The following is a 24,945-nucleotide window of genomic DNA, read 5'->3' as shown; positions in this document are numbered from 1 at the left end:
TCCTCTGCATTGAAATTAACCCCTTTTCAACTGTGTACTGGACGCAGAATGCGTCTCATTGCTGGTAACCCTGACCACCACCTGCCCGACACTTCGGTGTACTGGGAACAGCTACAATCTGTAATAACATGTCTGTCTTGCATTTCACAGGAATTGCCAGGCAGAAGGGGGGATAGTACAGGAAAGGATGGTACAGAAAATCCTAAGGCCTTGAAAATAGGAGATCTACTAGTCCATAGAAAACATTACACCCATAAAACCTGGAAGGATCCTATTTATGTTGGACCATACTTCCTGGGTTCACCTCAAAGACATTCGGGTTTTTCACAACAAAGGTTCTAATGACACTGCCAGAACAGTAAGTCCAACTCCAATCTGACTGCAACTATACAGAGCAGCAAGTCCCACTCCAAGCTGATTGATGTGACACTGATGATTGGGGACTTACTGTTATAGAACTCTTACTCTTTTTTTTATTCACTTTGACTCTCCTTTTTGCCATTATATTGTTTCTGTTTATAAGACAATATGTATGCTGTTTGCCTACTGTTTATTAGCTTTGCCAGTATTATTGATCTTAATGATACACAGGACCTAGAGATTAAGGACAAGGACGAGTTGTATGCAAAATTAGGGAACTGGCCAATTAAGACCACCATAAGACTAGCCCTCACCAATGATAGTTACATTACAATTGGATGTTTGCAGTATAGCTCCATGTGGAAATTTAGAATGGCAACGATATTATTCCAAAGACCCGGTTTATATATGTGCCAGACCCCAAGCGCTGATAAGTATACCCATTCTCGTTTGTACATGCATTCTCCCTGTGTAGACTGGACACATATATGGTGGTATACCAGATCTGAGGGATACCCCAAGCCCTCACATGAGGCTTATAATAATCCCCTACGCAAAAGTATTAGTATTTTTGAACCATGGGTTAACACTGCAACTTGTGGCTTGAATGCGTGTAACCCTGTCATAATCACTTTTAGGGGAATAACCAAGGATACACATCACGCATATGGTATAGGTATAGAAGCCCCTAACTGTTGCGCTATGTTCTCCTACATGGCTTGCATTCCATAGAAAATACTCTCATTTGTTACCTATCTGGGAGGAATGGCACCTGTATAGAACCACTCCTCTAAATCCACTATCTCAACCAGTACTGTGCCAAGCCGCCTCACACTTTTCACAATTCAGCAGAAATCTTTTCACTCCACTCTTGTGCTAGCAATCTCATCAGGGCGTACAGTGTCAGACTTAAACACTCTGAAAACATCAATTCATTCTACTCCCTTTAGAATTCATCAAAGCTAATATGAAAATCAGTTCATTGCCTCTTCAATACCTACTGGGACACATGGCAGTACCTGGATATGAAGTGCCTGTTTTAGCCAACTGTTTGCATCATTTAGCTACAATTACAAATAAAGCTCCTCAGAGGTCTTTCAGTGTTCCTACTTTTCCATCATATACCACAGTGTGGCTCTACCTTGAACAGCACCAAAAAGGCCCCACTTGCACCTGTGTGCAGTCAGGGTTTCTATACTGCCACTGGGAGGATCCTTTACATTAATCACCTACAGATTTAAGCAGTATTCTTTGCTCACTGCTTTCAGCTCCTGGACAACTAGCAAGCTTGTCCATGTACAGACTGCCAACTAAAAGACAATGTTTAAGGGACGGGGTTGACCTGCTAACACTAGTAAACCTTCCAGGCATCCTGAATAATCTGGCAAACTGAGTCCATTTCTCCAGTCACAATAATGTTCACTCTCTCGCAAGCAGTCCAAAAATGGTATGGGATTTGCATTGCAAACCATATGAGAGACTTGTGGACCCAAATATGTATACCTTGGAGAAACGGTGACATGATACAGATGTTCAAATGTTTGAAAGGTATTAATCCGCAAACAAACCTTTTCCAGAGACGGGAAAGCAGTAGAACTAGAGGACATGAATTGAGGTTGAAGGGGGCAGACTTGGGAGTAATGTCAGGAAGTATTTTTCACAGAGGGTGGTGGATACATGGAATACTCTCCTACGGAGGTGGTGGAGATTAAAACAGTAATGGAATTCAAACGTGTGGGATAAAAACAAAAATCCCTGTTTATAAGGAATGGATCCACAGAATCTTAGTGGAAATTGGGTGGTGACACCGGTAACTGGGAAGCAAAACCAGTGCTGGGTAGACTTCAATGGTCTGTACCCTGATCGTGACTGAATAGATATGGATGGGCTGGAGTGTAAATTTTAAGGGGGTTCGACGTTAGCTTCAAAAATTTTAGTACAAGAACAGTGCTGGACAGACTTCTACAGTCTGGGCCCTGAAAATGGCAAGGACAAATCAAACTTGGGTATACATATAAAGTATCACATACCATGTAAAATGAGTTTATCTTGTTGGGCAAACTGGATGGACCATACAGGTCTTTATCTGCCGTCATTTACTATGTTACTACTATACCTGCTTTTTGATATGCTGTAAAACCTAAACCAGACTTGTGGAAAGCTGTGCAGTCCCATGTTTAGCCTTTAATCCCATTTGCTGTCTGGTATTACTGCATCAAATATTGATAGCAATTCAATCCATTTACTGGACAAAACTAGCTCCACTATATTTCTTTCCTTATTTGTTTGTATGATACAAAGACTGAAGTGATGTAAGGCTAAACAAGCCTTAATCCCTTTCTGACTTCAAATATGCTTCCAGGCTGGCTAGAATTCAGCCAACTCCATCTCATCGCAAAGGGATGCTTCTTTACCACAACTTCACCATGGGTCCAGCAATGCCCATTTTCCCTTTCATTAACCCCATCATTACCACTCTACTGCTAGCATTGGCTATACAAAAGCTATGGTCTATCCTCTGGCTTTAAAGGGTCACCATTCTGCCTAAGTTCCTATAACAAAGGGGTCTGAGTTACACCTGAGTCCACCAGTACCATTGCAGTTTTCAGTCTTTTACAACCCTACATATTCCCACTTGGTAGTTGCTTGGTTGAAGAATCCCCTTTCCATGTTGTCTTTTCTACAACACACAATCAGTCGATCTACAATATTCATTCTTCTTCCTCCATTACATAAAAGGCAAAAGTATGGTACACATCTTAGCTGTAGATCTGCACTGCCACGCTTCTCTGCGCATGAGCCTAGGGCCAGCATTAGGGTGTGGCAAACAGGGCAATTGCCCTGGGCCCTCAAACCTGCCTCAAGCTGAAGTAGGCATAGACTGAAGACCAGCTTTGGGCCTCCTTCCCCGTTTCTGCCCTGGGTCCTTGAATGTCTAAGAGCAGCCCTGCATGAGCCCACAGGAAAGCATTGCTGCTATATGGGGCCATTCAGTTTTCCCTGAAGAATTTGCCAAGACGCTCTTTCTGCTTCCTTCTTGATGGTGTTGCATTCTTATATGTACGCGCACCTTAAAAGGTTTCAGTTGGAGCGAACACCATGTCAATAAACAATTTCCATCATCCTGTTCCTATATTTACAACCCTTGTTATGCTCTCCCTCCTGATAGGTTGTCTCTACTCAGGAGATTAGCATGCTGGATAACCAGAGTCTAGAACACCACTGTGAAGACACAGAACTCTTGAACCAAAATCTTCTTTAATGCAAATTCAAACATAGGGAAATAACTTACAGTTAGATGTACTGGACAAGAGGCTGTACCTTGCAGAACTGGGAGTTTGTTCTCTACTAGATCACCCTGTATATCAGGGGAGCCAGATCTCGGCACCAAGCTCAGAAGAGTAGATGTTGTGAATACTAACTAGTAAAATCTTGGTTGGTTTACAATAGCTTGACAGGGGAGTACACAATAGGTACAGCAAAATCAGCCCACAGTTCACAAAAAACCATGCTGCACACACACTTTCAACCTCAAAATGGAAGAGAATGGGCAGAAAACAGCTCAGAATACACAGGGACAAAAGGCAGCCAATAGGAAAAGTCACACAAGGCATGGGGAATGAGGCAGGTGCTTGGGAAGAGTCTATCACAAGAGAACTACAATTTCATCACTTTGTAGTCCTATCCTACTTAGAGTACAGGGACAAAATTTGGTTCTACCAATGTCTCATTTATACAACTAGCACAGTCTCCATAAATACGGGGGCAGAACAACCCTGTATGACTAGGGTCACTCTCCTCCAGATCTAAAAACTTGGGACATGCTCGTCTTCCAGAATCCATTCACCTTGCTCGTTTCAACCTACCCCAGCATGGTACCTGGGTACAAGGCCTGCGCATTAACAACGTAAACATTATTTGCCTTTGCAGCCTCAGCTTGGGAGTCACCCAGGTGTGGGTGATATCTTGTTTATCTATGGAGAAAGCAAGGCCACTTACCAGAAGTTCATTGTGGGTAGCAGGATTAAGCAGCCACACAATTGCTCCTACCTCCCCTCTTTTTTATTGTAAACTGCCAGATGGCCTATCAATGGGCAGTACAAGTACTACTCATAAACTGAGGAACCAAGCAGTAGACTGAAGAGGTGCAGCAATGGGCACATAGGCAGGAATACAGGCATATGCACAGAAAGCCACTTACTTTCTCTGGGTGCTAGGACAGCAAATCATACTGATGTCACCCTTCATGTGTAGCTGATGTATCCTGCTGTTCACAGAGAACCCACACCATATTCACAAGGTTTTACTTTTTACAATTTTTGTCTGCAGTGGGTAAACCCACTTAGTAATTTGGTGCTTTATTTTTGATAAACCAGCAGGGGATGGCATACAGGGTGCAAGAGATGCTGTGAATTTAAGTACCCCCCCCCCCCACACACACACACACCGATCGCAGGGTTCTACTCCTCTTATGCTAAATTTTGTCCAGTTTCTTAACTGGCATTATGCAGGTCCTGATTTTCATACAGTTAATGCATGTTACATCTATGAATTCTGTTTTGCCTGCTCTGCCTTTCCCCTATGTACGTCCCACACCCTCTGGTCAATGAATAGCAAATATAGATTGATTTCACTGGCTCCTACTGTGGCTTGCCTGATTTTGAAATAAGCCAGACAAATCAACAACGTACTAATGTCTGTATTAAAGTAATGCACAGGCTGTGCTGATTAGTTTCTGTTACCAAGAAAAGATAAATAATAGAGACATTAATGACAGTAAGTAAGGGCCAGGTTTTAAGGATATATATTCATTGGGGGTATGACAGAGATTTGCATACAAATTTATGTCATGCATAGTCCATTGGGGTATCCTGAAAGCCTGATTGACTGGGTGTGTCCCAAGGACTGGGTTGAGAATCCCTGGCTCAGGGTGAAGAATTCCATTCCTTGTCCTCATACTTCTTCATGAGCTATTCCTTGAAGGCTAATGTCCAACAAAGGTATGCCATTCAGTAGGAGTGGCCACATGCTCCCGAGTAACCTGGGCTTTATTGGACAGCAGGGTTTGGGGCTGTTGACACCAGCACCCTTGGTCCCTCAATACTCTCAGCACTATCGCTTTGAAGACGTGCTATGTTGAGGCATCCCTGTCTCCACTTGACCTACCAGAATCACGATCTCTTGCCACTGATAAAGATAAGGATGAATCCTTCCTCTTCTTTGGGCAGGAATCAGATGGATAACCAATCCCACCAGCCTGTCATGCTCAATACTGTGAACTCTGCAGACCAATGCTTCCAATGGCAATAAAGATGAAACTGGTCTTACCTATGCCAAACATGGTACTTGTGCTGCTTTTCAGAGCCACAAATCCTCTCTGACATATATGAACACAATAGAGGCATCATGGTCAGACTCCCAACTATTGTAGGCACCAACTATGTTTATCTATAATTGATATAGTCCTATTGCACTGGAAGTGTTTTTTTGAAAGTGCTGGGGGCCTTCTTTTGAGCCACTGCCCAGAAAAATTGCATCAGTGAAATCAAATGACTTATGATGAAAACACAGTTGCTCAAGCCTTCAAGAGACCTACATGGGAGCTGATACAAAAATAAATGGAAACTTGAAAATGACTGAAAAAAAAAATCTACCTAGGAAAAGACTACAAAAGCAGACTACCATATGACAGTGGCAGGACTTAACACAAAATTTTCACTTCTATTAAAATTCATCTGAGGAGAGCATGCTGAAAAGACACAGCCGATCTGCGAAACAGAAAATGAATGACTTATGTGATCCCATGCAATAGCAGCAGGTAGGAAGAAACAAGCATGTAGAGTTGAGTTGTCTCAAACGCTCTATTCTTCTGTGCTGAGGAAAGTTCCTGCAAAGAAAATACAGTGGATATCATCAATAATGTGAGGATTTTATATTCTGCTTCTCCTTAGTGAATTACCTTTTCTTTTTTTTTTTTGGAAAGTCAAGGCACTTTATTTTTACATGCTGGTGGTCTTTTCGTTTGAAAGTGTGAAACTCAACTTCCAAGACTAAACTCAACTTCCAAGACTAGTGAAAGTAAAGTGGTGCTTCAGCCACTTTACTATTACATTCACCTCTTGTACAGGTAGTACTTAGATTCATGTTTGAAATACAAGGCCTTAAGGATACTCACTGTAAGTGAACATATACAGAACAGCTACAAGAGAATACCAGCATCCATATTTCCATAGGCAGAAAATGAGACATATGTTACTGCTACTGGCACCAGATCAGACAGGATACAGTGCAAGCCAAAGGTCACTCCAGTCTTCGTTTCTTTCCATAATCAAACGAGTAACCTTGCATCACTCTCAGCCTCTCTGGCTGGGATTAAAGTGCAGAATCTCAGCCATGAGCTAACAACAGTTTCTTGGCTTTTTGGCTGAGACTGAGAACATATTGCTATCTGATCTCATTAGGGACACAATGATTTATACCATTACAAACACAAAATAAATAAAACACCTATAAAATAATAAAATTGGTCAGAGTTAGTGAGCACCTGTTTCTTGCTTTTCAGGACAGGACTTGAGCCTGTTCCTTAACTATAACCCACTAATCTACAAACATTTATCCAATGTGACCACCTTTTACACCCAAAAAATCAATTAGACCTGAAAATGACGAAGAAACAAAATAGCAGATTATCTATGCCCCTTCCCCCCTCCATACACCCAAAACAGAAAAGCAGCAGTTTAGGGACAGTGAATCAGGGTGTGCTCAAGGTCCTGACCCTGTTCACAAATATTCAGTTTAACAGGAAGCCCACAGTGAAGGCAGGACCATGTCTGTGAATGTGAAGATAAAATGGTTCACAGCCTACATACTAAGCACCAGTACCGGCACAGGTCTCAGTGGATGAGCTATTTCTGTGACCCTATCCCATTAGGGAAGCATGACCCACAATTTGAACATCCCCAGGTGACTAACATGGTTGGTAAACTGTTATGGACAGCAGGCAGATTAGACACCCCATGGGCAGCCTAGGGGGAATGCAGGGCCAGGTGCATTGATACATACTAAAAGGCAGTAGGGGCCACATACAAAAAGCAAAGCCACTCATGTTACTCTGTTTTACAATGGCTACCAAATAGCAAGCATTCAGTAACCTCCCACAGGCTGGACCTCTTCCCACACCCACCAAAACAATTATACAAGGTTCTAATATTTATCAGAGTTAGAGGAACTGAAATTTTCTTGGGAGACTGTTATAAAATAGGGAAAAACCTCTGTAGTTGTACATAAGGACTTACGGTATCATATGTAATTGTACATAAGGACTTAGGGTATCATAGCTAAACTAAGGCTAGTTCTGACTGAGCTGGAAAAACTGCCTGACCAAAAAAAAAGACAGCTCTATCAACAATGATGTTTTTTTTTTTTTTCAGCACTAAGGCCAACATACAGCCAAACAAACAGAATGGCATGCAAAAAAAAAACCTCATTCAACAACTGAGAGTCATACCACAGGGGGGAGGAGGGGAGAAATACAGCATAAACAGAAATTAAAAGGCTAGTTTCCATCTATATATATACAGCATTTACACCACTGTGTATACATTCACATCATGTACCAACAAGAATGGTGATATTCAAGTCTACCCTCAATAACTTCCCTTGCTTCAGCGATGAGAGGGACTGAGCTTGGTGGAATCCCACCCTTCTTCCAGGAGCTTGCTGACTGGAGTAGTAGCACATAAAAACTGAAATTTACCAAGTGATACTGAGCATCGTTCTCATTCATGTGAGAATTTGCTACCACTTTGGAACTGTGGCCAGTATTTGCCATGTTCCATCCATAATAGATAAGGAAACTTGCTTCACTATAAAGGAAGTCTTTTATGCCGATGCATTGAGCATTTGGCCCAGTTCTATCGTTGTTTGTATTCCAGGAGAGACTCAAGTCTGGTGAACACACCAGGTTTATGCTTCACGTGGCCCAGGATCGTCATGTCCCCACTGTGTCCATCTCCAAGACTTAAAGAAACCAGCTCCTTCAAGAGATAAACAAAAAGAAAATAACCGGGGGGCATCATGAAGAAGCAAACATTTATCCATGAGAACTGCAGGATGAAACTCTCTCATTGACATTTACTGAAAAAATAATTTACTGCAGCGTTTGGGACCCATGGGTAGACTTGGAAATACTCTGTTTTGATTGTGGCTGGGTGTGGGAAGGCAAGTGCTTGTGTTAAGAATATATGCCAATTAAAAGCTTGATAGCAGTATACTGCCTTTAGGCATCTGTGTGTTTATTCTGGTTTATATATTTGTCATGTGATAATGTTGATATTGTCTATGTCTTTATTCTGTCTACATGATTGGTTATGTGGTATTGGGGGGGGGGTTGCCTTAAGAAATTAAGTTTGAAGTATGCTTTTTTATGCTGTTTTGCTTGTAATCTAACTTGGTGTACAGGTATCAAATAAAATAGTGAAAAAAAGAGGGCTGTTTCTGTGACTGTTTGGAGTACAAGAGGTTGAGGGGAGGGGGCACAGGAAATCATTTGCCTGCACCTCTTAAGAGGGAAAATATATAAACAGTCTGATGTTCTAACCAAAGTAATGATGCTCAAAGTCAATATCCACTGAGAGAGTACTGTTTGGGGTCTGAAGGATTTGCTGTATTGCCTCATTTCTCATGAGATCAATAAAAATCTGAAGTATCATACTTGCAGAAAAGATGGCTGTTTCTGGCCACCATTTAATTATAACCCTCCCCTACAGATTCACCTCTAGCCCCCCACCACCAGTCATACTACCTCACCTTATATATAGGCTCTAATGTATTTACCTGCAGAAAGGAGCAGGAGGTTCCCATGGTAACATCAAGTGTCACCTTCCCCAGCACCAATTGGATCTTCCCAGACTTACGGACCAACAGTTTGCCCACCTGGCCCTCTAAAAGGTCCCCCAAGCAACAGGTATTTTCTGCTAATACTGCCTCCTGCAGGACAAAAAGAAGAAAGTAAAGGCAAAAGAGTTAGAAGACACTGTATTATTACCCCAGGTTTCCTGACAATAGCAATCCCTCTTTACCCTGCACTTTCTATGCTATAATGATACTTTGCTACATATGCATATTTCATTAGCCTATGATTATGGCTACAGTTACATTTATTCCCTAGACTTTTTTATGGTATCAATACATTTTTATTAAACAGTTTTGAAGAAAGTAATAATACAAACAGTATGTCAAACCAACAAAAGACCCAACTATATAGCAAACCAATTGTGCCCTCCAAAACCCACCCCCATACCCTCATCCATACAGGTCACGGCCATTGTTTCTTCAGCAGATGATCCTTATACTAACCACCCCTCCCCCCCCCCCAATCTTATCTGGAGCACTCGCCCAGTCTAGCAATTGGCTTAACTGTGGAACCCAATAATACCAGAACAAATCTGGGACCCCTAACCCCACCCCCACAACATTAATTTATCCAGCCTAGGGGCTAAATCATGCTGTAAATTGGAAAGCAACCAGACATGGACCTCAACAGGCAGTGTCTGAAACAAAATTAAAAGTCGGGGAAGAACATTCATCTTAAGGGCTGCAATGTGCCCCCACGAAGATAATCACTTCCCCATCCACCTACCCAGATCCCACCATTTTTATGAAACAGAGACTCATAGTTGCAAGAAAGGAATATAACTGGAACTGATTGTCTGGGATTCACACCTCCAAATACTGAAAACCCTCAGCTGCCTATTGAAAAGGAAATTTCTGCTGCAGAATATCCTCGTCCACACATGGGGTAGTCACTCCCATCAACTCAGACTTATCTAAGTTAAATCCTGAAGAATTATCGGTTATGTGAGAATAGGTTGTTCCATGTACAAGAGGGCATCAAAAAGAGCAAAAAACCCTCAATGTCCTGATTAGCCTGGATCCTCTCAGCAAAAATGATCCACTGATAACTCAAACAGCAGAGGGGAGAGAGGACAACTCTAGTACAAATCCTGCTCAATAGAAAAAGATTCTGTATATCCCCTATTCACCTGAACTCACGCAGTAGGCTAAGTATAAAAAGCCTCTATCCAGGAGCAAAAAATTAGGACCAAAGTCCCACCTTGCGCAAAACCTGCCAAAGATAGTTCCAGCGGACCCTGTAAAGACCTTTTCCGCATCCACAGACAGAAGAGCCAGCCTAGACAAGGTCCGCTGGGCTCCCAAAAAAGAACATTTAAAGTGCACCAAATATTATCTGCCATCTGGCGCTTAGGTATAAAGCCCACCTGATCGGGGTGAACCAGATCAAGCAAAACCCAACTCAAGCACATCACCAGTATCTTAGCTAGAATCTTGACATCTACATTTAAAAGCAATATGGGGTGATAGGAGTTGTATGCCGGAGGGGCCCTGCCAGGTTTCTGTAAGATCGAAATACTAGCCTCTCGCATACCTGGAGGAATAAATGCCCCACAAACAACCTATTACCTACCCTACACAATAAGGGTCCCATCTCATCAGCAAAAAGCTTATAAAATTATGCCGAGAACCCATCTAGCCCCGGATATTTGCCACTAACCTGGCTCTTAATTGCCCGGGCAACCTAAGAAAGTTAAAGAGGAATGCCTCGTACGTATATATAAAATATCCCCACCCTTTAATTTTTCCCCACTAAACACTCCGCCCATTGTTCACAAAGGGGCTGAGCCAGCAAAGTAACCCAACTTATTAGCAAATTCAAAGCATTTTTGGTGAAGCTGGTGACACAAGTTGATGTTGACCTTCTCAATCTTCAGCCTGCTCAGGTCACTACATATCCAATCAATTCTGCCAGAAGGGCTGGAGCTAGGTCCACCTGGTGCCTGCATTCAAGATACCTCAGTCTCTCCCAAAGGTGCAAATGCTCCCTAGCCTGTTTCCTATGTGCCCCCCACTTGATAAGTTGTCCTCGCACTACAGCCTTCATAGCATCCCATAGATAACCATCAGAAACCTCCCTATTATCAATAACCAACAATTAATACCAATTATTCCTTTAACATTCTCACAGACCTGATGGTCTCCCAACAATGTTCATTAAGTCTTCAAAAGCTCATACAGGACTATCTCCTTAGATCACCCAATTCAAACTAGGGAATAACTGTAAACTGAAATGGGATATATAGCACCGTCACTATGACCAATAACACAATATAGAGTCTACTCTTGTATACGTGTCCCAGCGGTCAAGAGTAGTAAGTGTATTGTGTGTGATAATAGACACACCAAACATCTAATAAATCCAAGGCACCAATAATCCGTAAAAAGGTCTGTCGATGGGCTCTCCCACTTCCCCCCTACCCTTGAATGATCCACTGAGGGATCAGGCACAAGATTACAACCCCTCCCTAAAAGAACTGCCCCAGTTACAAAATCCATTTCATTAGGAGAACAAATTTTATTATAGTTACCATGTCCCTGGACTTTCCCCTTGACCACTGAACATCTACCGATGAGATCTCGATAGACATCTTCACTACATATGCACCGCTAGAACGGATTAAGATGGCTGCTCCTCCTGAAGTCCCATCCCCTTACGGCCCATGAGTCAAATGTATCTCAAAAGTTTTACTTTGCAGAAAATGCTGGTCCCTCTTCCTTAAATGGGTTTCCTAAAGCAGCACTGGAGTCTGCACAGTTCATTGAAAACTACACTTCACTTGCCTTGGTCATTGAGCCATGTACACTCCAGGAGCCAAATTTATATGAAGTCGTCACTGTTTCCCCCACACCCACTACCTGCCCCCATTCCCTCCCCCCACTAACCCTCACCCTGACCAGCCAGCTGATCCTATATACGGAGGAGAGCTACTCACCACCAAGGAACCAGAAATCAAAGGTCCAATGACATCTTCCCCTGCCCTCCTGTATCACTCCACTCCAACCAGCATTATATCTCTCCTCCTTCCCATACTACCTCCTCTAACCCCCAAGTATGAACCCGATTATCAATGCGTAAAGAAGTGCTTAGAACACTCATACTGTGCATCGAGCACTGGACCTCTTTTCCCAAAGCAGAACACTGGAGAGGTACAAGAACAGTGAAAAAACTGAAGCACATGCTACAAAAGTCAAGTGGTCAGGGCCTCTGCTCTCAGATTTTTTAGAGCAAGTGCTTGGAACCTGCTGCCAACCTATAGCCTGTGAAGTTGAGGGGGACTTGCCCCCATTTCCACATGGAGGCAGATTCTGCCATCTCAGTGCCTCCAATGCTTGCCATGCTTCGCTGCCGGTGCGTACTCTTTTGAATGGCCTCTGATAACTAAAAGTCCAAAAGGAAAGAGCCAGCGGTAGCGATGATTAGCAGACTGCAAATAGTGTCACCTCTGAGTTCCCAACGCTTGGCCAAAGTTATTCCTGGCCAAATCTTGATAAGACGGTGATTTTGCAGTTGTCCCATATAATTTCTTTCTGGCTCCGAGCTCTATGCAGAACGTCCTCTTTGAGGTGGAAGTCATGAAAGCATACCAAAATATCCCTAGGAGACAGGTCTCTGCACGGGCCCAAACTCCTATGCACTCTGTCCAAATGTACAGTTGTGGAGCACTGTGGCTTCCAGCCAAGTCAGACCCCTCCAGCAAAAAACCATACAAATTTGAGTGGCCACTTACCTGCAATCCTTATAAGACTGTCTGTGGTATCCCCTTGAACCACAAATCACATCACCTAGACCTATTCTCCTGGTCCTCCAGCAGATCAAAAGCAGTCTGATGCTCCTGCAAATGCTGCTTCTCTGTTGTCTGTAGACCCTGCATGTAGCTCTCAATGAATCTAAACAGTTGTCAGCCTGCTGCCGATCTCGCAAACATCCTCTCTGATCTCTGTTAATGCAGACTGAATATCACCACGAACTGTTTTTAATTCAGCCTGCAAAATCCGGAACCATTTCAGTACATCCCTCTTAGTAAGTTCCTCATCATCCCCGATTCGCCTGCAGATCATCATTCTCCATGTGTCTGTGCCGTCGCCATTTGTAACACATGTACTCCCACCTTGTCTGTCATTAACCACTGGCAATCCTCTGCCTCCAGAACAAATTTGAATTTCTCCAGGCACTTATGAGTTGACATCCCAGGGCTTTACACAGGACAGAGTACATCAAGGAAAAAATTCAGAGGAAGAAAGATGCACTTTAATTACTGCCTCCACGGAGCTGTGCGGTTAGACTGCCATTTTCCCAGGGCTGACATCACTTCCTCCTATTACCTGGACTGCCAATGCTATTAGTAGCAATTCTCATTACCCCATATTTCCTGTACTCCAGTACCCATTTCCAAGTGGCTACCCAAATAACAATTTCAAGGTAGATATTCAGGCTGCAGAAGTCAGCGGTTTTAAGTCACTACCAGCTGTAGGCTGAATTCTCCCCAGATATTCAATGCAGGGCCACTTCCAGGCTCCGGCACTGAATACGTATGGGTCCACTAAATGTTAAAAGGGCACTGTCAGTATTCAGACCATTTCCCTGTAAGCTCAGTGGATAAAGTTAGGATAGCAAAAAAGGGTGTCCTAACTTTAGCCAGTTAGACCAAATATTGCCCACCAGTTAAGTTCCAGCTTTGCCCCCCGAACTGCCCTGGCACTAAATCAAACAGTGCCTAGGCAGTCCCAGGCAATGTTCAGCAGCTCTACCCACTAAAATGCCGCTGAATACTGCTGCGTGGCCAGCTCACAGGATTTAACTGGGCAAGGTTAAGCCCTTTTAAATACTGGCCCTTCATGGTCAATTCCCAGTGCTTGTCACCATGTCATGACTCTCACAGTGCACCTATCTGCATTATAGACACATTCTGTCAAGGAAAAAGCTCAAGTAGTGCCAACATATGAGAGTCCTACAAGCTTTACATACATGGTGTGAGCTGCTATGTATACAAAGTACATGTCCACGAGTTCACATATGCAGAGATCCGACTTCCAGCACATGTAATCTCAGAATGAAATGGGTAATCCAGCTTTTGAAGCTATGTGTGCAGACAAACCACTGCTTTTTCCCCATCAGCCCCAAAACCTGTGTTAAACTGAGTGTAAAGACAATCCAGCCTATATTTAAAACCATTTTAGCAGCCAGGAATGGCACCTGGCTAGCTATTTGGCAATATTCAGCCAGAGATAGCCAGCTCTCTCTGGCTGAATATTGCCGGTTGGCACTTAGCGGCTAGCCGGTTATATCACGTGATATAACTGGCTATCCGCCAATATTCAGTGCATCGCCAGCCAAATTGGCCACCAAAATAGCAGGTATATCTTTTGCTGGTTTAAACTTAACCAGCCAGTATCAAATATCAGCCTGGCCGGTTAAATTTAAACCAGCCAGAAAATACCCAGATAGTCAATGCCGGTCACTGGAAATGAACTGGCACTGAATATCCAGGCACAGCGCCAACCATGGGAGGCAGCCCCACTACCACCTGCGGTCTGAATATAGGGCCCAATGAGATTTTAGTGATCTAGTCCTCTGAGTGTTATGATACAAGTGCTAATCACATGTTAGCTATTATGCAGAGACAAAGAAATGAGAAGAATCCATAAAGTGCCATTTGTGACCTGGCTTTTCTCTTGCTTCATCAGCATCATCTGCCCATCCTCACTCTGTATCTCTGTTTTGATTGGTTTGGTGTCCTGTGAAGGTGGCTGTCCTGGAAGTGTGTCTGGCAACTGTAAAAAGAGCAGCTCCTCTTCCCCAGACAGGCTCAAGGTTTGTAGCAGCTCTACCAGCGAGACATCTGGTGGTGGGCCTGGGGCCTTCCTCACTTCTGTCAGCTTTGCAGCTGAAACAGCTTCCTTCAGATCTTCATCATCTCTTGGCTCCTCCTTTACTAATGGAATGAAAAACAAAATGTAAATAAAAAGGAAGTGGTGTTACTTTATTCCACCACATGCAGTATCTTTCTAACCCACCATGTCATGCCTCAACACAACTGTACTGATTAAAAAAGGCTCTCATTTGTTAATCTTAAGTCAAATGCTTTGTGGTTGAAGCATTACCAGGAGATATTTCTCGACATTATTCTCTCAGATCAGGGTGAGTTGCCAGTGGAACAGTCAACCAGAGGGCTTGGAATATACTAGATCCTTCAATATCACAGGAATCTCAGGTAAACAATTTGTTCATGAAATTCTCTTTCAACCTTACGCAACTTAGCAATGTTCATTCATATTTTAATGAAGATCATTTTGCTCTGCTAGTACAGAGCTTGATACTATCTCACCAGTCGCTAGCTTTGGTGCAGGAACTGAAAAGCTCTTTACTGCACGCTTGGGATTACTAGGCAATCCGCTTTGAAATGTCCTGTACACCCACACTGGTAACAAGGACGTTCATGCCTAAAGTCTTTAGGTTTTTGGGGAACACTGGAGGGTTTGCTGACAGTCTGAGGTTGCAGGGATATTGGCTTAGGGCCCTGGCTCCCCTTAGATCCTGGCTGCTGCAGATAAGGACGGCTTCTCTTTGCCAACCAGGGACGGTTAGCCATAAAGATGTCAGCCAACTCAGCTGCCTTCTCTGGAGTATGGGGCTGGTGATCTTGAACATGTTCCCTCACCTCTGGACGACAACGCTGAAGAAACTGCTCCAGGACCATCAGGTTTGGCAGTCCTCCAGGGATTTAAAACTCAGCTCCACTGAGCCACCACTGGTATCTTAACTGGATCACAAACTCGCTGTGTCATCCGTCCCCTTTGGAAAGTCCAGAACTTTAGTCTGTAGGCCTCAGGGGTAATAGCATAATGGTTCAACAAAGCTTAGTGCAGCTCCTCAAACTGGGAGTATATCTCCATAGACAGTCCTTGGAATGCCTCAAGTGCTCCACCATTGAGCTTTCCTCCCAGATAGAGCACCAGGTTTTTCTGAGGAATCTCACTGAGGCGGTAAATTTTTTCAAAGGCAGTTAGATATCCATCTATGTCACCTTGGGTATCATCAAACTGCGCAAACAAGTTGGGCCCAATCCGAGCTGTGCATCCTGCCTCGGGCCTTGGCGCAGGGGGTTGGGCTGGACCTTTGAATACAAACAATTTACATCTCCATCTTTCATTTCTGCAGCTAGAACTCCCATTCCTCACGCTGCTGTTCCCGCTCCTCTTGCCTCTGTCAGTCACTCTTCCCATTCCTCTCGCCGCAGCTGCTGTTGGTCTAGCTGCTGTCACTCTAAGATATAGATCTGACAGAGCTGAGCTGGTGTGGCATCTGGCCCTGCCAACTCACGGGCCTCTGCTCATAAGGGGTCTGCATTTCCCCCAGAACTCTGCGCAGGCCGGTCCTGCAGCTTCTCCCCACTGAAATCATCCAGTCACTCTAGTGTTAGGTCAGGCATATCCAGTATCTGACGGCTGCTACCAGTCTCCATCAGCAAGCTGCTAATCTCCTAAAACTACCACAAAAAATTAACAGGAAGGGGACCCTGTTACTGCTGCACTCATTCACTGTGCTCTGTGTCTGGAAGTTACAGATAAAAAAAACTCTGAATCAATCAGTGGATGGTGACCCTCACGCCACACACTGAGCCCGACAATCCCACTGCTGCTACCATAAAAGATGGACAAGGTCTGTCACGAAACGCCTTGCCACCCACCTTGGGCTACCCCTGTGGCCACTCAGAGGGTCTATCCCCAGAACAGCTCAGGTCTGCCTGCACCTGCTGCTTGTGCTCTACACTAACACCCTCCTCCCACCGACTGGGTCCCAACCACCTCTAGACGAATCTCCTGCTCTCAAAATTATCCCCAGTGATTTCTAGGTTACTGGGGGCCACAATCCCAATGGTCCCACAGTTCCCAGAAAGCACTCACACACCCAACACACAAACTACCAGGATTCTTAGTCGTCCAGACAAGCAGAGGCAATAAACTAAAAATGTTTAACGTCATGAAAAATTACAACAATGAACAGAAAAGATGCAATCAGCAAACAAATAACAGGTAACTGAAATAGGATTACTTATAAAACTATCTAAATAATACCTGAGGAGTTCAGGACATACAGCTCACAGTTATCAAATATAACTATTCACAGAGCCTCAGCAAAGAGATCTTTCTCTTTCTTCTCCCAAACTGAGACTGGAGAAAAAGCCAGTACATCCTGGCTGAATTTAAGCTCCTGGGCCAATCAGAGCCTAGAACAGCTCATTTTTTATTTGTTACATTTGTACTCCGCGCTTTCCCACTCATGGCAGGCTCAATGCGGCTTACATATTGTATACAAGTACTTATTTGTACCTGGGGCAATGGAGGAAGTGACTTGCCCAGAGTTACAAGGAGCTGCCTGTGCCTGAAGTGGGAATTTAACTCAGTTCCTCAGTTCCCCAGGACCAAAGTCCACCACCCTAACCACTAGGCCTGCTCCTCCCATCTGGCCACATCACTGCAGGTTAACTTCTTCTCTGAGCTAAGGAAGAACAGTCATTTTTCTCTGTAACAGCTTTAAACAAACATGCACCACCTGCTGGCCAAACTAGAGAAATACACTTCAAGAAATAATACGTTTACAGGTTACCTACTGTTTTGTCACAATATACATAATAAAAATGCATTTAATAATAGAGTTTATAGAAAAGATTAAACAGGAAATATTGAGTCAAATATTCCTTAAATAAAAAAGTCTTAAGATATGAAACACGAACATAGGAATTTTCAAGTCTCAAATCCAGCGGCAAAGAATTCCAGTAATAAGATCAGTCACAATTTCTTTTAGATACCAAGGGGTCCTTTTACTAAAGTGTGGTAAAAGGGGTCCCAAGCTAGCAGCAGCGCCTTTTCACTATGCACCTATGCAGGTGAGAATAGTGAAAAATGAAATGGCCATGCAGAAAGTTTGCACTTCCTGAGTGGTCATTTGGGGGGTGGAGGGGGGAAGCACTTAACGCCACCCATTGCACTGTGTCAGTAAAGGCTCCCACTCTAACCCAACGGTAATTGGGCAGCTAATACCGCCGGGTAACTCCTTGCGGAATTATTTTTTCAATATTTCTGCTATTGCCGGAAATGGCGCACGCTGGGAGTGGAACTACCTCCAGCACCCGCATTGGGCCAGCAGTAGTTCCGCGTTGCCATGTGGCAACTCTTTAAGTAAAAGGGACCTAAATGCTGTACTGAAGGATAAAGAAGAACTTTATTACACTTAAACTTGAATGTTAATTGAGAAGACAAACGAAAAAGTAAATCATTCAAATAGGCTCTCTATTTAGTATCAGTGCTTTTTAATTGGCGATTCTTATTGTGATCCGCTTTGGATAGATTCTGGGATTAAGCAGGCTACAAATGCTCAAGATTAGACTAGATTAATGAGTATGATGCATTAGTAATAGAAAGGCAGGAGAGGATAGGTACAGAATTCACCTTTTACAGGATGTGTCTCCACATCCATCTTTTCTTCCTTGGTACTGGACAGCCAGGCCTTCACATCCTGCTCATCACTGTCTTCTGTGAAAAGCCAGCCTGAGTGTGCCAGAGGTAGCTGAACTGGTTTATTCCGTGCATCATTTCTTAAACCTGGGTCGTCAAGGAACTGGAAAGAAGAGGTACCAATAGATAAGCAACACCAAATATAGTGATTGTCTCAAAAGGAGCAGTCAAGCACTTATGGCATACCAACTGTCTACACCTCACAAGGAGCAGGACAAACAGTGTGCTAGATGCTTCTGCAGGAATGTTTTACCCCATACCCTTCTTTGGAACTCACATCATCCTTTTCTAACATACGAAGAATATTCTTGGTTTCCTCTTCCGTCTCCCTTTTCTCTTTCTTTATGTTAATAATGTGCGAAGGCCCCAGGTCTGGCATGTCCACAGAGTTACCCCAGTTGCCTGTACAATGACCAAAATGCAGATAATACACTGTGTCATGGGATAGCAAAGAATACAAACTCCTACATTCCTTGAAGAGAATGGACAGATCACATACCTCGCTTCTGCATCATCTCTGCTGGTCCCTGCTCAAAAATAGAATGAGACTGAATGACCTCTGGCCGTCCTCTGCCACGACCCTGTCCATCTCGCTGCCGGTCCCTCTCTCTGTCCTTCTCTTTCTTTATGGATATTTCCTGTTTTGGCCTATTAAAGCAGATGAGATACAAGAAGGAAGTTACATGGAAACACTTTTAAAACAAATAGGAGGAAATATTTTTTCACTCAACGAATAGTTAAGCTCTGGAACTCTTTGCCAGAGGAGGTGGTAACAGCGGTTAGTGTACCTGGTTTAAAAAAACAAGTTTGGACAAATTCCTGGAAGAAAAGTCCATAGTCTGCTATCAAGACAAACATGGGAAGCAACTACTTGCCCTGGGATTGTAGTATGGAGTGTTACCACGATTTGGGTTTCTGCCAGGTACTTGTGACCTGGCTTTGACACTGTTTAGAAAACAGGATACTGGGCTAGATGGACCATTGGTTTGACCCAGTATGGCTACTCTTATGTTCTTATAAAAGCAGGCTTAAATATCACCATGGTTATTCTTGCTTGATAATAGCTAATCTCCTGTTGAATCTCTCTTTAAGCACTAGGGCCACAGAGCCACCAGACTTCTACAGCAGCAGTTCCCAAATTTTGGGTCATCACTCCAAATGGGATCATAGCCCTGGCTACAAAAACAATCTCAGACAGCAGCATCAAATCAGCCTGCATGATCTTAACAGATAACAACTACAATGGCATCATCAGCTGTCACTGCAAGTCAACCTGAAGAAGATGCATGGGAGGAAAAACAGGGATGGGCTTATGTGAATTTTGGTGCTATAAAATGAGTACACAACCAGGAAAAGGTTCAGAAGCACTATCCTACAGGCTACAAATGTCTCCCCAAACATGTTAGAAAAAAAAAAACTTGTGCGTACCACTCCATAATCATGACAAGTAAATCATGCAACTTACTCTTCTTTGATCTTCCTGCTAATTATATTCGGGGTGAAGGTTTTCTGGAAAAAAAAACAAAACAAAATGTTTTAACCAACTAAAAATAAATCCAAATCCCCTGACACACCTTAACAACTGCCTGGGTGAAGTGGAAACAGATGCTTCTGTCCGGAGGGAAGTGGTAACAACTCTGTGTACGCCTGCAATCTAGACTGATGCCTGGGATATCTGAAGTCATCTTTTGGGGGCCGGTAACAGAAAGCACCAGTAATAGCTCAAAGCCGTTGGGGCTCTCCCCTTGGAAGCTGCGAAGCAGCTGTGGAGAACTCTTCCTGGTGGGTAAGGGCTTAGATTGCAATTATGGATTGCTTTATATGGTAACTTTCCTCAATAAGGGGAAAAGGAAGGCAAAGGTTCATCATATGCAAACCTCTTCTCCAAAAATAAACAGCCCCATGGATAAAGATGTTATTCAATGACTAGTGGGTAAAAACAATTTTTAGGTTCCTCCCCTGAACTAGTCTGGGAGGGAATATTGCCCCACCTCACCCTTTCACTTCAGCAGTTGGATCTGAAGTGGTTCCATCAACATAAGGAGCCAGTACTGCTTTATTAGGTGAACATCTGAACCAGAATTCCTTACCTGTAGGCCCTGCCTATTTACCATTTCCTCTACCAGTTACTCTTCTGGATAATTCAGCAAGTGATTCTTTAATTTACAATAAAGATGGTAATAAATGAGACAGGCATCAAGTTGAGAGGCAGTTTCTGATCTTTTCCTATTTACTTTTTGAAATTAATTCCATCTCATCCTCAATGATGTAGGCTGAATGCTTATGATTTAATTGTTGTTGTTATTATACTGATTCATTTGTATCATTGCTTTCTTTCTACAAATATTTATTTGGATTTTGCACACACTTTTTCAGAAGTAGCTCAAGGTGAGTTACATTCAGGTACACTGGATATTTCTAATCTACATAAATATTTTTAAATTAAAAAAACTGCCTTCTGTAAACACACAAGCAGGAACCTGCTACTAAAATGTGCAACACAGTCTCATGCCTTAGAGTCTTTCTCTATTTCTGAATAATAACCAATTTCAACACGACATCAGGAGATGACCATAAGACAATGTAATGTTTCCAGCAGGAAACCAAGGAAAAAGTGAAACTTTCCCAGAAGAAATAGATACTTCTGCTACCCGGTATATGAGAGAAACCTCTTAAGTACATAAGTATTGTCATACTGGGACAAACCGACGATCCATCAAGCCCAGCATGCTGTTTCCAACATGGCCAAACCAGGTCACAAGTACCTGGTAAAATCCCAAAACAGTACAATACATTGTATGCTGTTATCCTAGAAATAAGCAGTGGATTTTCCCCAAGTAATTTTAATAATGGCTTATTGACTTTTCTTACACAAAGCAAGCCAAACCTTTTTTAATCCCCACTAAGCTAACTGCTTTTACTACATTCTCTGGCAATGAAATCCAGAGTTTAATTACACGTTGAGAAATACTGCAATGCAGGATAAGGACAGAGAACTAATATATATATATATATATATATATATATATATATATATATATATATACATACAGTACACTCCATTTAAGTGCATGTCGGATAAGCGCATGCTCTGTTTAACTGCATGCCGTACTTCGGTCCCATTTTTGGCACCATCAATTTCTATGGGACAAACTTTGGTTTAGCGCACCACTGATAAGTGCAAGATTCGCTTATATGCATGGTTGAAGACCACTCCTCTGCAGGAAAAGACTCCGCATAAGTGCGCGCAAGGAATATGGAAGTCAATTGGCACGTGACAACCAACGAGATTTACCGCCCCTTTAACTCCCACAGGCAGAATAAGCGAAAGAATGTTGTTAGAGTGTACACTGGGGTCGTCGTCGTCATTGCGGCCGAACTGTAAGACTAACACTGGCTGAACGAATAGAAGTTCTTAAGCATTTAGAAAACAAAGTCAAGCATCTATTGCTAAAGAATATGGTGTCAACCCCAGTCAAATTTCACGTGTCTTGAAGCAGAAAGACCAGCTTCTGGAAGACTGGCAAAACAATACAAATCCACAACGGAAACGAAAACGGGCGGGAAAAGCTGAGGAGGTAGAAGATGCTCTTTTTCGGTGGTTTTCTCAAGTCAGGAGCAGACAGTTTCCTGTCAGTGGTCCACTGCTTATGGAGAAAGCTAACCAGCTAGCTGAAAGGCTTGGACTAACTGAATTCAAAGCCACTGTTGGATGGTTGGAAAGATGGAAGGAGAAGAACAGCATAAAATTCAATAAACAGCATGGTAAAAAACAAGACGTTGATGACTTTGGTGCTGAAAATTGGGTTGTTTCAGTTCTTCCTGCCATCTTGAACGAGGTTTCACCTCGTGACATTTTCAGTGCTGACGAAAACGCTCTCTACTGGCGAGCATTCCTGATGGAACACTTGCATTCAAACATGACGAAACTACTGGAGGTAAAACGTCAAAGGACTGAATGATGATCCTCCTTTGCTGCAATATGGATGGGAGTGAGAAGTTGGAACCCCTCATCATTGGAAAGAGCAAACAGCCCCATTGCTTCAAGAATGTTAAGCGACTTCCTGTGTCATACGAGGCTAACACAAATTCATGGATGACTGGGGAAATTTGGAAGCAGTGGCTAAAGACGTTAGACACTAGAATACGGGCACAAAAGCGTCAGATTTTGTTGCTTTGTGATAATTGTGCTGCACACAGGGAATGATGTCAGGCTGTCTAACTTCAAGGTGGTCTTCCTGCCACCAAACACTACCTCTCTGATCCAACCTATGGATCAGGGCATAATAGCCAATTTCAAACAACATTATCGGGCTCTTGTGCTACGTCGTCTGATGAGCATTATGGATGACCAGACTGGCAAGGATAAACGTGCTGTTGAACTGGCTCATAATCTATCACTGTTGGATTCCCTACATATGCAAAAAGAAACTGGAATCATGTTACACAGGCAACCATTGTGAACTGCTACAAGCAGGCAACCATTGTGAACTGCTACAAGCAGGCAAGCTTTGTTAATGATGTGGAGGGGGAGCTGTTGCAAACGCGTCAGATGAACAGGTTATTGACATCCCAGCCGGTGTTACTGAAGAGGAGTTTCATCGCTACGTAGCTGTTATGATCTACAAACAGCTGACGACAGCACTGATGTTGAGATATGTGCCTACATGCAGGCAACAACAGCTGATGATGAGGAGGATGAAATGAGCAGCGAGGCACATGCTGACGAAAGTCAACAACCTCCTCCTGTCACTTTTGCAAGAGCACTGGAGAGTCTCAACACCGTGTGGGCCTATCTGAAGGTCACTGGATGTCAGTGCTATGATAGTTTTTACTGTTTGGCAGACATAGTCTACGGAACTCACAGACCCAATAGTGTACAGAGGACTATAACTGATTACTTCAAGTAAGCCTGTCAGTTAATGGAGACTGTATACTGTATGTATAATAATAAACAGTACTGTACATATGTTTACCAGATGTCAAGCTTCTTTGGGTCACAACGGTTAAGTTCACGCTCCGGTTAACTGCATGCATTTCTTTGGTCCCAGACCCTTGCACTTAAGCGGATATACACACACACACACACACACACACACACACACACACACACATACATACAGGATATATACCAAATGCACTTGCCTTTTTTACACCTCCAAGGGTAAGATCTCGAGAACGAATAGAGGGCAGGCGCCCGGGAGTGATGGGCGCATTACAAGGCCTTCGTCCAATCAGGCCACGTGTCCCCGTAACTGAAGACCGGGGACCTCCAGGAGCCCCAGAATCACGGGATGATCCTCCATCTGACATTTTTCATTTGGACCTAAAAACATTCCCAGAAACGAGACTGCTTACTGTATATTAATGTGAATGCCATTGTAACATTTTGTAAGCCAGATTGAACCTGCAAATAGGTGGGAAAATGTGGGATACAAGTGCAGTAAATAAATATATCAACCATCCCCAGTCAAGTTCCAGGACTCTATATCCGAGTCATTGAATCCTCTCATTACATCTCTTCTAACGTCTTGACCACTGGAGTTTCTTCACATTACACACGCCAAAGATACAAAGTCACACGCATTCGGCTGCACTCACACTCTCACACGCCGAGCACTCCTCCTCATACGCATTCTGGGGACGAGCACCCCTCCCCGTGGCCAGCCATCTCTCCCTCTCTCCTCCCTGTCTTCGATGTGGCACTTCACCGTCAAACTCATACCAGGGGTTGCTCACCAACAATCCTGCAACGTACCTTCTCCGGTGCCCCGTTCCCTAAGACACACACAACTTTCCGCCCTCTCTGCGCCCGCCTTGCTGGAAACAAAACAGGAAGTTTCATCAGAGGAGGGCGGGACACCGGAAAAGAAAAACTGTGAGGCCCAAGGAGGTTTGATTGAAAGGAGGCGGCATGACGTCAAAACGTTGAAGCCACTTAGCTTAGTCTGTGTTTCCCTTTCCCCGCGCAGCCGTCGTTCTGCATATACTCAAAACAAAGTAAACGAACATAAGAGTTGCTGTATCCACGTTGTCGTTCTTTATTGGTAGCATTTTTATTTAATCTCACTTATATTTTCAAACATGCCAACTTGTGTAGCATACGGATGTACACAGAAGAAGTATAATAGGGAAATAACTTTTCATAGGTAG

The 24,945-nt window shown here is 43.4% G+C and overlaps 1 protein-coding gene across 1 annotated transcript; it reads right to left on the bottom strand.

Moving 5' to 3' along the window:
* Positions 1–8,273: 8,273 nt before the first annotated feature.
* Positions 8,274–24,630, bottom strand: LOC115469403 (DNA-directed RNA polymerase III subunit RPC4-like). Its single transcript, XM_030202006.1, has 9 exons — positions 24,551–24,630; positions 23,938–24,118; positions 20,258–20,301; positions 19,292–19,440; positions 19,070–19,194; positions 18,727–18,895; positions 14,938–15,209; positions 9,196–9,348; positions 8,274–8,396 (listed from the first exon to the last, which is right to left on the bottom strand). The coding sequence occupies exons 2-9, from the start codon at positions 24,103–24,105 to the stop codon at positions 8,274–8,276; spliced, it is 1,203 nt and encodes a 400-aa protein (XP_030057866.1). The 5' UTR covers positions 24,106–24,118; positions 24,551–24,630.
* Positions 24,631–24,945: the final 315 nt, after the last annotated feature.

The sequence above is a fragment of the Microcaecilia unicolor genome, chromosome 4, assembly GCF_901765095.1.
Source record: "Microcaecilia unicolor chromosome 4, aMicUni1.1, whole genome shotgun sequence".
NCBI lineage: Eukaryota > Metazoa > Chordata > Amphibia > Gymnophiona > Siphonopidae > Microcaecilia > Microcaecilia unicolor.
The sequence above is the reverse complement of the archived record's forward strand: the minus strand, read 5'-3'. Positions and strand labels throughout refer to the sequence as shown.